The following is a 16,341-nucleotide window of genomic DNA, read 5'->3' as shown; positions in this document are numbered from 1 at the left end:
AATTAGGCAGGCAGTGGTAAAAAAAAGCAAAACATTCTAGTGGATAGTGGTTAAGCAGAAAGATGAATTTATAGTCGATAGTTAATCGTCTTATTTATACCAGTGGATAAGTTACAAACAGGTGTGCGTTCGTGTTGCCTTGTGGCTATACTCACGAGTGGTTGATATTGACATATTACACAGGAGCATTTACATGCTGCTAATGCTTGTTAAAGAACCACGATAGCCGATTATAATCGTAGTTGATTGGTTAGTTCTGTCGACTGAACTAAGTATTTAAGTTTAAATACTAATCAACATTGACATGAAGCAACGAAAGTTCACAGTGATAGATTAACATAGGCGATGATAAAAATGAAAAAGAATAAGTATAGAATGCAATAATAAAGATCATACTGATACGTTGCGTTATTCGAAGTCTTGCTCACCAGTGTAGATCACCAACGTAGATGATCTATGTCGAAATGATTGGAGGCCGACTCGAGTTAGACGTGAATAGTGTGACGAACCAACTAACGTCGAAGTCACACCTCGTGGTCAGCACCTTACGTGGACTACCCCCATTGACGTAACAAGGTACTATAGATGCTTTGAAGACTGTACAACACAAAGGACGTTATTACAGAAATATATTAGTTAAGGTAGATACAGGCGAAAGTAAGACCACTGCCGCATGGGCCAGTCCATGGCGTATGATTAACTAATGCGCGTTGCTTGTACATGACCTTGGCAGGGAGCGATGATCTGTTCGACATTCAGTGATCCAACTGCCGGATGATTTGGCTAGGGCTCAGTGACATTTCACTGGCCCTACAACCTATTGCCGCTGCCTTTTCCATCTCTCTTGCTTTTGCTAACCACCACTGTTCGCGATCATTGCGTAGACTTCTTGTCAGCTTGTGCTTAAGCTGACTCCGCTCTTCACTATGTTCAGAGTCAGGTGGAGTGAGTTTCCGAGCACCTATCAGTGCGATAGATGCTTCTGAGATCCAGTGTTTCTCCCTAACCTTCTGGTTTACCTTACTAGCAGATATCACTGCTGTTTCCACAGCTTTTCGGATATCATTCCATGCTGCACCGGGGTGGGCATCACCTATATGACTGCCTAACTGTTTTCCTAGTTGTTCCTGAAATATACTCTTAGCTTGACTATCATTAAGTAGGCCCCTGAGAGGTTTCCTTGCAGCGTCTTTCCTACGTCCAGTAAGACGCAAGCAAATACGCGCTCGTACCAGAGCATGATCTGAATCTAAGCATGTGCTCCAGAATGAGCGACAGTCTTCTATCGAGCCCCTCCATCGGTGGCTGATAGCGATGTGATCAATTTGGCCCAACGTTGGGACGAATTAGGAGGTCGCCATGTTAAAAGATGCTTTTCCTTATGCTTAAAATTAGTATTTGCAAGGAACAGGCGGTTATCTGAGCATAGCTGCAACAGACGGTCGCCATTATCTGTTCTTTGAGCCACGATGCTATAAGATCCACCCTGGTGTCTTTCCCTATCGCTTAGTTTACCTACTTGAGCATTAAAGTCACCGGCCACTATTACTAGATCAGAGAGCCTAGCTTTTCGGAGAAGGTCGGAAAGCTTTCTGTAATTTCTGTATTTCTTGAGGAACCTAAAAAGGAAATTGGATTAGTGCTGGTCTTGACGACCTGGGAGCGCGACCGCAGAGCCCAAGGGACAACTGCTTGAGACCGGTCGCGCACGGCCTTTTTGTGGAAGGTTTTTGATGTGTTAGCTCCGTTCTTCAAAGGGCCTTACCGCCGGAGACGGAAATCCGTGAGGTAAGGTGAGGTGTGACATCCAATCCAATTGTAACGTGTTTAAAGCTCATCTCCACTCAACTTGTACTTCTTCAACAAATAGTGCGTAAAAGATAACCTTGGGTGTCGCATAGTAGTTACAAGGCTAACTTTCTGTGGAATATCACCAGTTCCATCTAATTTCTACACAAACTGAGGTTGCGATGTTTCAGTATGCTTCTGATTATGACTACAATTTCAACTGACATTCACACCCTGATGCTGAGGAGGTACGTTCTACTTTCATTCTTATTTCTCATAGTTCCTAGAAGCTTTAAGCCTGCTATCTTCACACTACAGAAGTGTTGGAGATGTAGGACATCACCGTCTTTCACAAACAGTTTAAAGCAGGTCGTTGATATCGCTTAGTTCGCCAATTACTTTTCAACAACAGAAATATTTGATAAACTTATCGGAGTTATCCATAATGCGTATTTAATGTATATCGACGGAAAAGTCAGCTGTGTTTTAGTGATTTCATCTGGAATTTGTCAGATTTACACGGGGAAACACCTGTTTCTTAGTCAGATATATATTAGCAGTGTAGATAACAACTTCTCATGATCAGACCTAACAGATTAAAGCATTTTGGAAAACCGAAATGTAGAACAAATCAAGGAGGGTCTTCCTTATGTTCATTGAAGGACTTTCAACAGATACGATGTTTCGACAAAGTATCCCCATATATAAACCTAGATAAATAAATCTTGATAAAGCTTGAAATGATTCTTCAACTTAATGTTAACTAGCAAGTTATTATTTTAATTTTTTACCACAGAATGGTCTCATAAAGAAATTTATTGTAAATAATACTTTATACACGAACATAGAAAATTACTCATTCTATTGGGAATAAAACCTAACCGGAACATGTGGCTGACATATGATAGACAAAATGCCATCAATGAAGTGATCAAAAGCTATTAAACCATTTAAGTTTTAATTTAGAACAGCTCACGAATAAGTAGGAATTGCACTCAGTAACATCGGAAAATAAAGATGAACACAGGGGACTGCAAAAATTCGTAAGTGGAGAAATAGCCACTAAAAGTATAATGGAATTCGGACCCTCGCAAATAAACTAAAGCACTTCTTACGTGGAAAAATGAAAACCTGGCGAAATACTAATACTTCCTACACTATATTATTATAAAGTTTAATAAAATAAATTAGTATATCATATTCTGTAGAACGAAAAGAACAAGAGAAAATTGAATTGTATTTCTGAAAAAATGAGATGTAGAAATAGAATACTGTATTATTACATCGTGATAACAGATAAAGGAATAAAGAAACAATTATTTATTTGTTTCCTCGTATTCAGGATTCTTTCGGAGAAGTATGAAACCCTCTAAAGGAAGTTGTGTTATAGGTAAATATTCATCGGTTGCAAGTTCCGCACGTTCACCATGAGATAATAAAACTGGTGTGGTATGCGTCTGAAATCCTGTGATGGTTTTCGGCCTTCCTGCCTGACCAACAACATCGACAGCCTGACCTACACGAACAGTCACAAGCGAAGGTTTCAAGTCTTCATCGAAAGTCATCAACAAACGAGGTTGAATTGCAGGTGTAATATAAAAAATCAGGTAATCGTGTCTACTCATAAATGTCATCCTCATATCCAGACAAGATGTTAACAGTATGAGAAGTCCAGCTAACCCAACAGGACGGCATAGGAATCTATCAGAATGCCAAGGACTCAGTGTGAGTGTCCCTTTTCCAAGATGTGTTAAGCCTTGAGCAAGTCGAACTAAGAACAAATTGTATGGATCGCGGCTATGATAAACAGCAAGCTGACGTAACATAGCAGCTAAACGTGCATTATTTGTTCCTGAAAAGAAAGAAATGGCAACAAAAAAATTAAAGTAAAAGACAAATAAGGTTCACACTGTAACTAAGATCAGAGATGCCCATAAACAACTAAGATTATAACATACAAAAATACTATGGAGGTTATTCATCCAGTTAGTTTTAGTGCTGATAAAAGAAAAAGCTATCATGGGTCTTAGCAATCTATATTTGTAACGCGTGAACGGCTTGGTTAACAGAGAACCCATGAGCTTGAAAACGTCATTTGTTCTAATAACATTGAGAGATATGTCGTTAAAATGACCAATTAGCACTTAAACTTATTTTTAAGGTATTTAAGAGAAACAAATTCATCATATTTTATGTGGCTGATACATCTTAGGTGGTATATCACACAGATCTTCACCGATAGGTAGAATCGGTTTCAAACAAGAAAGTCTGAATTACATATGTGCGTCAACCTATGTTGCCATAACACATTAGTAAGGCGAGATAACAATAACATGGATATAAGGAGTTGGAGCGACAGTAGTATAAATGATAGTGAGAATGACTAAAAGTAGGATAATACGGTTTGAAAAAAAGGGATGAATTCAAGCAGTATCTAAAACATGTATTGCTTTACCGTCCCCCACAGTTAATGTTAACTTATTGAGAGATATTACCACTTGGAAGTTAACTAATTTCCAACTTCAATCACTCGAACTGGTTAACAGTTCGAAAATATTTTGAGTCCTGAAGATACTACGGTTCAACTTCCCTGATAATGTGACCACTGAGTGATGAAAAATTGAGGTATTTGAGGAAGAATCAAAGAATAGATGGAAAGATAAATCAGCATTAAAAACTAAACTATATATCTTTAATTAGAATTATGAAGGTATATGATATTATATCTGGAACTGAACATCTGGAAGTCAAAACAACTGTCAACTAACACCAAACCCAGAATTCGCAATACAAATGTCAAGACAGTTCTACGGTATGGGGCGGAAACCTGGAGAACTACGAAAGCCATCATCCAGAAGATACAAGTGTTTATTAACAGCAATCTACGCAAAATACTCAGGATCCGTTGACCAGACACTATCAGCAACAACCTACTGTGGGAGAGAACAAACCAGATTCCAGTGAAGGAAGAAATCAGGAAGAAGCGCTGGAAGTGGATAGGACACACATTGAGGAAAGCACCCAACTGTGTCACAGGGCAAATCCTCACATGGAATTCCCAAGGCCAGAGGAGAAGAGGAAGATGAAAGAACACATTACACCGAGAAATGGAGACAGACATGAGAAGAATGAATAACAATTGGATAAAACTAGAAAGCAAGACTTAGGATAGAGTGGGTTGGAGAATGCTGGTCGGCAACCTATGCTCCATCGGGAGTAACAGACGAAAGTAAGAAAAGTATATTACAAATAATAAAACACTGAACTTCTATACCAAAAATACATAATGAGCGTACCTGCACCGACAATGCCCATTGCAATTATAGAATTGTGTGATAACTCTGCATCTGAATCATGACTAAATTTGCTCAAAGTATCCAATACTTTTAGCTGAGGATTCGATACGTAGCACAATGCAAGAGCTAGTGGGACAGCTCTTTTAATTGGAAGTTCGCCGAATCTTAACTGTAAAGTAATTATTAAAATAAAGCATTTTCTGTTATCGAAAAATGTCTATAATATTTATAACTAAAACCAATTTCATTAACTTACATACACTCACCAGAATTGACATTTTTTATAGGACAGGGAATTTTTCTGAGAAAGTACATAACATTAATCATAAATAGTAACTTTATACTTGGTTTAATACATTGTTAATTTGACTTATATGAGAATTGACAGATATGTAAATTTACCTAACTATTGGAATAACAATAATGTTAGACAGAACTGGACTTGAAAGTGAAAATCCAACGCCTATTCGCAAGGTCAGTCGATGATACAAGTAGAAACCACTGAATTTATCATAGTGGTGGCTATACTGCGTATTTAAACTTGACAAACCTAACTATCCTAAACACACATTAGCTTCACCCGAGTTTCGTTTGCTGTTTACTACAACTTAATAAGACATTGTTATCTACTACTTATTTTACTCATAAGTTGTGTTTAATACTTGAAAATACTCTTTAGTATGATTATACTTATTGCCGGATGCAAATCACATTTTTGCAAGCAACAAACAGGAGGATACAAGTAATCTCGTATGTATAAGGACTTTTCAATTTATCTACTAGACTCGCAATCGATTTTGAAATTCAGCTGTTATTCGGTTAGAAGCAACGGGATTAGCGTATCAAGTATCAAAAAACTTTTAAACACTTAATGCTTGAAACTAGGACAGATAAAGCAGAAATAAATATTTACACATAACATCATATACATTTAGATACTTAATATATCCAAGTGGCACAAAAGAACATACAAGATGGCCGAACATTCGGAAGGCCATATCTAGGCCGATTTCTTCACCCATAGCAATTATAGCAACTCCCAAAACAGCTAGACCCTGATGAGCATGAAAATCAAATGTACTGTCTTCCTGTGGTGTGGACTCTTCTGCATTGGACGTATCCATTGGTATGGGTTGGGGAACGCCTGTCTCTTCTGAGGTAATGGTGTCTTCATTTACTTGACCAGTAATGTCCATAGCTGTAGGAGCATCTGTATTATGTCCATTATTATGGTCATTAGTAGTAGCAGATGTAGCAGCCGGTCTAGTTGACCCACCACGACGATTTCTCCCACGACCCCCTCCACGGCGAGCTTCACTCGACTTTTCCTTTTTCTCTTTTGTTTTTGTATTAGAAGCCTTATCAGTATTTTCTTTTTCTTCATACTTTTCAGAGAGGATATGCAGTAAATTTTGAATTTTTAATACATTCCCACTGCCTTTACAAAATAAATGAGCATAAAAATCGCATTAATAAACAGCGTAGCTAACCAATGTGAGAAAGCTAAATAATAAGTCATATTTAGTTTATCTACCAGATTATACTGTTGGCACATCATGGAACGACAATCTATGTTAATTTGTTCAAAAATAACACTTTGTACGGTTTTACGTGGATACGAGTAGCGAATTCACCTACAAACATACGTGAAACGTGTTGATTTGATAAGTAAGACTGTTAATAATATGCTAAAGCGATGTATTCAGTAAATGATTAATCCAAAACGAATCATATTGCCCTAAAATAAAATGAAAAAGCTTAAGTTGTTTCTTTTGGTTTTTTTAATGACTGTTTGATATAAGTAAGTGATGGGAAATCTGTTTGGATTCTAATAATAATAACGATATTTCGTTTACGTGTTATGAAGCCTATTTACACTGTCAGATAAATTATCTATCTTAATATGATTACGATTGCAAATAACCTGCTTCGGTTTAGGCACCCGGGCAGTATCTCAGCCCTCACACAAATTAAATAATTTATGTGGCACATATCTATTTGACGCCTCCTTGTACCAATGTTTATGTGTTTAAATAAATAAAATTGAAAAATAAATAAATTGCAAATGTGGATGAAAAATAAATAACTGGCAGAAAAATAACCAAAATAGTTCTCGACAAACAAGGATACACACTTACCAGCATAAGCACAAAAGTCACAGATCATGTGAGCCATTGATTTCATAGGTTCAGATACAGCCTCTAAAGAAGCCAGAATAACCTCAACTTCCTCCTGTCGGCCTAAACACGTTAGACCTAAACCAAGTGCCATAAATTTGCTAAAAACATTGCTCCAATGACTTGCGGGTCTTTCCAATAAACTTTGGATGATAGTGGAAGTGACGGTCCCATCAAGTGAACCAACTGAAATAAGGCCTGCTGAAAGTGCTGCCAAACAAGCATGTTGAAGCTTCGCTGTATTAATATCCAGGATAACAGGTGTAAGAGTGCTTATAGCTTCTGCTTTCATTGAACCAGCGTAAGCTACACCGAGACCGATGATTGCCGCACGAGAAAGGACGTCCTTGTCAGAATCTACATAAGATCCAAGGAGAGCTAACGCAGGATCACATTCGTTTTTAACACCACAATTGACAACTCCACAACCTAAAAGACCACCAGCACGAGTATGATCCTCTACAGAATAAAGATATTTATCAAGTTGCGACAACCCAGTGTCAACATCCCATAAAAGTACCCAACCGAGCGTAGCCACAGTACTCATTTTACCTAATACAAATGAAATAAGATATACAAAATGGTTTGCGAAAGAAGTTGGAAATATTTTAGAAATATAGTTTAAACAAAAAAGGTAGTTTTCACAACATGTAATAATCAGAATGATGACTGGTTAAACATATATAAGCAGCATATGGATGTGCTTTTACATCATCTAACCTGATAGACCACACAATCAAAAATAGGACAAATATGACCAATGTAGAACAAATAAACATATACACTGATCAAACTCCCTGATCACACAAAACAAATGAATCAAAAAGTGTTTAATTATATCTGAATCAAAAACGTGTGACGACTTCTAAAGAATATGGAAACTCTGTTAATAGGTAACAAAGCGAACAGCGGACACTAACCATAGTAAAAACACGTGGGACTAAAAAATATGGGATCAAAACATACCGAATTCTTTCTGTTTGCACAACCATGGGACCTCTTTAGGCGTTTCTTGTAGTAGCTTCTCCTTACCGAAACCACAATTTACAAGTCCATTCACATAGGATGCAGCTAAATTAGCTCGTGCCGAGTCTAAAGTGGCCGCATTTAAAGTTGGTCTGACTGCCTCCAAATGAGATTTGTAGATATCCTCTGGTAACTTATACCAATGCAAGAAAATCAATGAAAAAATATTATATAAGCTTGGAGCTAAGTGGACTAATGTAATTGCATTGTCATCGGTAGTAATTACACTTCTCAAGGCTAAAACAGCTTTTCAAATATAATATACACTTTGCATTGCCGTCACAGAATTAAAGATATCTACGTACTTAGAAATACACCTTTCAAGTAAAATCTAATTTTTGTGCTTGTTCATTATGCATTTCGGTTTTCCAAAATTATGTGATTGCTACAGCAACGACAGTCATTTTCACACTAGCTTATGTTCTTATGACACTATGAAATCTACGTATAAGCTTATTCTGGTTTTCAGACCATTGAGTTATCTTTACATTCCTCATAAATTCTATTCATAAGGAAATTTGACCTTGAACACATTTATTTATTTTATTCGTATCCGTATCAATTTTGTCTGTCTTATGTGTGCTTGTGTATCTGTAGACTCATTATCTTATCCATTTTATCTTCTTACAGTATTGTTTTTGGGTTATATTAACGCTCATAATGAGTAATATTTTGGGTAAACACATTCTTCTTATACGGCCAACGTTATTCCGTTATTTAATAAAGCGAATAAGTTCATGAAGATCTAAGAATTCGGTCAATAAAATTTATTACATCGTTGCTCGTCGATATTAGAGTCAACAACCTCAATAAGTTTATAATGGCCTCAAATATTACGATGGTTCTTCTAAGAAGTGAAATCAGTCAGTCAATCATTTACTTACTGTTCACGATCCTAAACAAATAATTGCTTGATCTCTTCGTGAATGATTGCTCACTGATATTAATTCTCAAATACGTAAACATAATTTACACCAGAAACTGAAAAATGATAGATTTAATGATCGTTTATTCACAGACCCATGAAAACCCCTGATGTTCCCGATACAGATATTTCACTAATCAGGCGTAATTAACGTAAGGCATGGAACAAATGGGTCAGCACAAGTACGAGGTATCTATGAGAAACAACTATCTGACCGAAGCCTTAATATGTCACATCAATTCAATTTCAGATGCTTCTGAGTATTTACTTAGAATAGAAAATGAATATTTAGACGAAATTGACTTATTGGCTTACAAGCTGATAAAACTAATCTACTTACGTTCCTTTAGTTTTCCGGTAGCTAACTTCCATAGGTTTTATCCTGGATCATTTCCTTGATGAAAATGCGCAGATACTGTAACCCAAAACTGTAAACGCTATTAAAGTAATATGGATCAAGTAATGGTCAATTTTTGACGAATACTAAACTAGAAATGCACGGTCAGTCAGTCAGTCAGCTACAACGTAAGACCAGGCACATATATGCATGGTCTTATTAGTCATCTGATATTCGGTAGTTTCAACAAAAGATTGCTTATAATCATTCCTTGGTCCCTTAAGTAGTTATTAGAAATAAATGATTGTTTAGCGGTAGTGAAAAGTGATATTTGTTTTAATTCGATCGACCTGCACTATAACACCAATAACATTTGCATTCAACTACCAGACTATCGTCACTAATCTGTTACAAATAGGGATGTTATAAAACTACCCTAGCACATTAAGACAGTTATTATCCTCCTATCAAATACGTATTACTCAAAATCTTATTGGCCAAATGGATAAGGTTAAGGGTTCCATACAACCCCCAATGGATCTTCGGATTTATGTGAGTTTACACACTGTATATGTGGTTAGGCTTTTAAAATGTATTGCACAACAATATTGTACTTCTTAAATTAACTTAGTATTCACATTGCACTGTCTACAATTATGATAGTAACTTAGAAATGCACGTTTTGGAATGGTCTAAACGCAGTGAACTAAACACGAATATTGTATGAAATAAAATGAAAACGTAACCATGTTTTGGACTAAACGATTAGATGGCTAACTACAAACAGTGAGGCTTTTTGGGGATGATAGGAAGTAGTAAGTTTAGAAAATACTCAGTATAAAAGACAACTGTGAGGGAAAAAATAATAGCATGTTATCAGCAGTACGATTATTGTTATACATATATGGATAATACTCACCTTTGGGTCCATAATGTCTAATTCACGACCAAGAGACAAGAAGTGTTCTGATAACCTGGTATTCCAAAGCATTTCTGTTAATTCCTCATCTGCTAAACATTCCTCATCTGGAAATACAATGTTCTGTCGGCCAAGAAGATAGGCAAGTTGACGTTGGATAGCTGGTCCATAATTACGAGAACCTGTTTTAACCTTCCCAGACTCTAAAAATATTTCGCGGATCAAATTCATGTCATTTAGACGTAAAGCACAACGCATAGCATTGCCCAAATCCTCGAATTTACGGTACAAAATAGTTGCATACTGAAGTACCTGAGATAAGCAACAAGAGAGGACGGAATTTAGAATCAAATTGATAATCTTACAAACCTATATGGTGTTTAGCAAGGCACAAAATTCCCTTATGAAAAGTAACTACCCGAGTAACCAAAAATACTTCAGCCTAATAAAAGTGCTTCATGATGAAAATCCATTGATATCCATATATCTAGCAAATGGATGAAAGCAAATCTTTTATATACATATGATGGTAAACTAAAACTTTTAGTGTTTGGAAAGCGTTGCTAGAAATTGAATATTTACCAAGCAGTGAAGAATTAGGAATTACTCTTGTATATATGAAGGAGAATGACAAAGCTGTAACGCTTGGAACTAAAATATCCCACTTATTAGGCATATGGAAGCGTATTTACCATCAGATACAAGTATACCCTTATGATGAGTCCCAAACAGTACGGAACCTATGTTCACGGTTCTTTATCGACTGCCCCTAACCATCACCTTACACCTCAATATAGTGCACGTGACGCTGAAGCATCTAGATCAGTAGCCACATAGCAACTTAACATACATAATTCGATTTGAACAAAAAAGGACCTGATATTCGCCTTTACCCGATGATAAGCCAACTGTAAATTATCTACCAGTTGATAAGAACATGACATCTTTCATGTCCGGAACAGCCTCAACTAAATATTCATACGGGTTCAAATGTCAGCGGATAGTCCTAAAATTGGGTATGAAACTGAAGACATCACACTTAAACTCTCCGCTTGAGTTAAGAATTGTATGGACAGGGGTGGTAAATGAGATGACACGATAATATGAAGTCAGTAAACAGCATCCACTCATCATGACTAAGTTACATAACTAATGCGTGTGTTAACATGAATAATCATAAACCACAAAAAATATTGAAGCTAGCTGCTTACACATCAACTAGGAATAGCTAACTTCCGTAACGGAATACTTGCCAAGACTAACAACTACCCAGAAATCCTGCCTATACAAAAAAAGTAAAGTTGGTTGATAATCAACTTGTATGAATGTGAATGTCAATATAATGGGTGATGAATAAACTGGTAAATTAAAAGCTAAGTTTAGAAAAATACTTTAAATAAAGATCCTCAGTTAACAGGAGCATAGCATCAGCAGAGTTCAAAGGATGACTTGAGAAATCCGCCTAGAACTTGTCAACTTACCTTATTGTTATCTGGTGTAGGCAGATAAGCTACACAGCTCGTCAGATAAAGACACACTCGAGTATAGTTTAAACTTGATGTATACATCTCTAGAAGATGATGTTGTTCAATTTCGATACAAAGGTCAATTGCCTCAGCCTCTGCATTGTGCTCCATCAGGTAGGGGATTATTTGGTGAACAAGAGAGAGGCAGTCTTCTCGATGCTTTTTCATTTCGTTTGTGGCTAAAGAAGACTTATTCAAAATTACAGCAAATACCTTCAGGATTATCCATTAGTGAATCGTATTCTTTTTCTTGCCAAGTACCGACGATTTGATTCGTTAAGTGACGAACATACTCATGACCCCAAGCTCCGATATCACCCTGACAACCAAGATGTCTGTAAGTCAGTGTATCGTAACGCGTTTCAGGCTGGTCAGTTACAGTCATGCCCAGAACGGATACGACATCAGCGCAAAGTTTCTGCAAATAAGTAATCAGACTGTAAAACTCACTTTCGTATCTGGATTACATATAGTGTTGTAGAAAGACTTAATTTTGGCATAATGATGCATCAGGAATTTTAGGGGCTTGGGAACGGATGTCATGGACGTTGTAGAAGACTTTATCAATGAACACATGGACTCTAAAGCTGGCTTATGTAGTTCCTGGTTCGGCTCCTCAAGTCTGTCCACGAGCATATTTAGCTCGTCCTGAAGCTGTTTGTCTTCCTCAGACTAAAAATAATGTTTTGGGGGACAAAAATAGTACCAGGTCATCCTTAGAAGTCTCTTCCTTCTTTGGACCAGACTGTTCCTCAACAGCTTTCATCGATGAGTCAGTCCCCATTGTGACAACGGGAAATTGATGAATAATCTAGTAGCTTTAAATATAGCGCATTATACACCAAATCCTCAATGCTCAATACTTTACAAATATGATGTTTGAAATACTTAGACGGTAAAGAGACTTAATATGGTTCATTTGTTGTCCATAGACTCTCATTTTAACGTCGTATAAATTGCCTCAAAAATCACAATACAGTGTATCAATTTTTTGTACGATCAACCGAAGCATGAATGTCATCTGTCATGTTGAATCTATTTTAAATTGCTTCTAGTGGTTTTGTCTGGGTCATGTAAACAACGCCCCATTTTCAAGGATATGTTTCTTGTGGCATTTTATCATCATTTTCCATGAATAAGTAGTCTGAAGTGATCAGCGAAGAGGTAGATTCTCAGGAAATCTATGGCTTTAACAACACTTGAAATCATAGTACGTCCTTTTGAATTTCAACATGTGTCTTTAGATAGGCGGAACTGAATCAGCCTTATGCGCTTACCCATCTCATGGGTTTCCAATCCTAGAGGTGATTCAATAGTTTCATGTTCATCCATATCTGCTTAATGCCAAATATACTGTCTAACCCAACCACTTTTCTTCCCTCTTGTTCGTTTTCTGAATATATCACCCGATTTAGGCCGTATTAAACGTTCTTCCATTCTTTTGCAGGTGATGTTGAGCACGGCGTTCCCACTCGTGATCTGGTGCGGATGCATGACCGAGCACCTTCAGCTAGGTGCATTAAAAAATTTTCTAATAAAGATATGAATGAAAGCATATCAAAATTGGTTTTTTATAATATATATAAGACAGAAAAATCGGGATGAAACGAAATGTTAACTAGTGTCTTACGTTCTATAATCGATTAAATGTTCTGGAAATCTTACTCTCCTTCGGGAACGCGTTGTTTTGAGTTTACTTTCAGATACTGCAAAAGTATCATCGTACATGTTGGATGAGGTATCATAAGTGTAATAGTCGTGTCTTTTGGTTGTGCCGAAGGAAGATCGATATGGATAGAGTTTCCTTCTAGATACGCTGCTTTGATGAGGTTGGTGCTGATGCTATCGTTTGTTCCGTTCCTATCGACTGTAAAGCACTTGGGTTTGCACTGAAGAACTTCGAAAGGTCCCTCGTGTGCTGATGCGAGAGGTCCTCGATGTGAGTCTCGACGTACGAAGACGTGTGTACTACATCGTAAGTCAGGTTGAACAAAAGCATCAGTTGATTGCGGTCGAATGTAAACAGGTTTATTTGAACGCATTGCGTTTGTAAGCCTGTTCGTGTAGTATGTTAGATCCATGTTCATTGAAGAGGATGAAGGATCCACGAATTCTCCTGGAAGTCGAAGTGTCGTTCCATAAACGAGTTGAGCCGCAGTGTATCCAATGTCAGCTTTACTGCATTGCAAATATCTAGTAAGACGAGTGTAAGAGCGTCGGTCCACTGTGAAACGTTTGCAGCTGATAGTGAAGCTTTTAGTTGTCGGTGAAAACGTTCTACCAACCAGTTTGTTTGTGGGTGGTAGGCGTCCGTTCGGAAACGAGTGATTCCTAACAGTGTGGTCAGACAACGGAAAAGTCCAGATTCGAACTAGCGTCCGAGGTCTGTAGGGATGGTTGGAAAATAAGGTCCAGATGCAAGAGATAGGATTTTCTGTCCGGACTTGCTATCGAGCAGTCATCAACATACGCATGTACAAAGTTGAGACCTCGAAAAAAGTCATCAATGAACTTTTGGAAAGTCTGAGAAGCATTTCTTGGGCCGAAAGTCATTCGCGAAAATTCGTAGAGTCCGAAGGGAGATATGATAGCGGATTTTAGGATGTCGTCAGTAGCCATAGGGATTTGGTTATACCCTTTAACTTAGTTGATTTTCGCAAAGACAGTGTTACCTTTCAAGGTCGCTGTCAAATCGTGAATGTGAGGCAACGGCTAACTAACTGAAATGGTTTTTGCACCCAATCGCCGATAGTAACCAGTTGGACGCCGATCGTTGCTGTCCTTTTTAAGGATCATGTGCAGCGGAGATGCCCACGGGCTGTTTGACATTCTTATGATTCCTAAATCTATCATGTGGTCGAATTCGTTTTTCTCCAACCTCAGCTTTCCAGGGGCTATTTGGCATGTTTTAGAGAATACAGGTGATGTGTAACGTTTCTGGTTACACACGGCTATTTCGGTTGCGGTTCGTATGTTCCAGAATACCTATCGAGTAGTGTATGATAAAGTGGGTCTTTCGTGTGCTTAATTGTGACTGGAACCGGAAAAAGAAATTAGTGTTTCCGTCTACTAGCCTCCGTTTGCGCGTATCGATTATTAAATTGTGGTGTTGTAGGAGGTCTACACCAATGACTGACATAGAAACATCTGAAACAACAAAAATCCAGTGAATGGGTTTACGTAAACCCCCATTGAGGTAAACGTACCTTTTACCATATATGGCGATAGGCTTTCCGTTTGCCGCCTGTAAGTTTAAAACTGATTCGTGAAGCTGGTTGTTAGAATTTGCTGGAAGAACACTAAGTTCTGCACCAGTAGCGATGAAATAGTGAGCTTTCGTTATCACATCTGTGAAGTACAACAGATGGCTATATTCGCCGGCTACGGTTGCCGTTAACGCGTGCCGGCTAGGAAGTTCCTCGAATTTTTTTCGCGTCGGTTCATCTTGAGTTCAGAAAATTGCAGGGTTTTCTGCAATTTCTGGAAGAATTTTCATATTGGTTATGATACCAAAACCGGTCGGGGTTATCCGTCTTTCTTGGTCTATAAACAGATCACCTACGTAAGGTGCTTCTTCATGGGGTGTGTGACCGTTTCCAGTCAAGAGTTGGAGAGAAAAACAGAGTCCGATTGATATCTTGATGTAAGACTGGACGAACAAAAACCTCAGTATTTTTACTGGTAACTGAAGAAGGATTATGGTAAATAATAGTGATGCTCTATTCATTCCATACTTTGGTGCCTTCTCCCAGTGACACTTTGCATCCCACAAGGCCTTAATGTTTATTTCCAGAACAACAGGCACCCTGATTTTAAAACAGTTTGAAACCTTTTATAGTTTATTTTGGATCGCATCTAAAAGAAGCTCTCAAATTATGTTCCCTTACTCTAAAAAGAATACTGTCCTCTTGGAATGCGTCCGAAGACAAGCAACTTAAAAGGTACTCAGACTATGACATAAACCCTATTGGACTCACCTGGAAACTCTAAACTTGTAATTTGCACAATAGAGAATTGTAGGAGGAGATATGACCTCTTTTTATAATACCGCTTATAATCCCGTTGACTTATTCATCTTGGTACTAAAATGAACATAATTGGGTATCTTTTTATGATAGAAGAAGAATAAGTTGCATGAAAATCCCTTCAAACATCTCCTTGGTGAGAATCATAGGATCGTGAAAATTCTTACCAGAGGCTATAATAATGCTATCTTCTAAAGAATCTCTCAAAAGAATTGCAGAGGTTAACTTTAGTTCCATATGTATAGAAAATGATCACATCAAATGTTAGTACATGATCTCTTCTACCGATCACACTTAAGAAAGAACATATAGAGAGCAATTA

At 37.6% G+C, this 16,341-nt stretch overlaps 1 protein-coding gene across 1 annotated transcript; it reads right to left on the bottom strand.

Annotated features, from left to right (window-relative positions):
• Nucleotides 1-2,590: 2,590 nt before the first annotated feature.
• PSMD2 (26S proteasome non-ATPase regulatory subunit 2) lies at nucleotides 2,591-12,855 on the bottom strand. Its single transcript, XM_051209052.1, has 10 exons — nucleotides 12,701-12,855; nucleotides 12,445-12,666; nucleotides 12,208-12,412; nucleotides 11,950-12,173; nucleotides 10,469-10,780; nucleotides 8,228-8,420; nucleotides 7,223-7,813; nucleotides 6,056-6,522; nucleotides 5,085-5,253; nucleotides 2,591-3,640 (listed from the first exon to the last, which is right to left on the bottom strand). Exons 1-10 carry the CDS (start codon nucleotides 12,776-12,778, stop codon nucleotides 3,105-3,107), a joined length of 2,997 nt encoding a protein of 998 aa, XP_051074474.1. The 5' UTR covers nucleotides 12,779-12,855; the 3' UTR covers nucleotides 2,591-3,104.
• Between the last annotated feature and the right edge of the window lie 3,486 nt (nucleotides 12,856-16,341).

Source organism: Schistosoma haematobium, chromosome 1 (assembly GCF_000699445.3).
Source record: "Schistosoma haematobium chromosome 1, whole genome shotgun sequence".
Classification (NCBI taxonomy): Eukaryota; Metazoa; Platyhelminthes; class Trematoda; order Strigeidida; family Schistosomatidae; genus Schistosoma; species Schistosoma haematobium.
This window is presented reverse-complemented; position numbering and strand designations above follow the sequence as displayed.

Bases quoted from the DNA above. Each gene is read 5' to 3' on its own strand.
- PSMD2 (XM_051209052.1), bottom strand. From the start codon at position 12,778: ATGGGGACTGACTCATCGATGAAAGCTGTTGAGGAACAGTCTGGTCCA. The intron at 10,781-11,949 runs GTAAGTTGACAA...TGCTTATCTCAG, and splicing joins CTACACCAGATAACAATAAG to GTACTTCAGTATGCAACTAT. The intron at 8,421-10,468 runs GTGAGTATTATC...CATTGGTATAAG, and splicing joins TAGACATTATGGACCCAAAG to TTACCAGAGGATATCTACAA.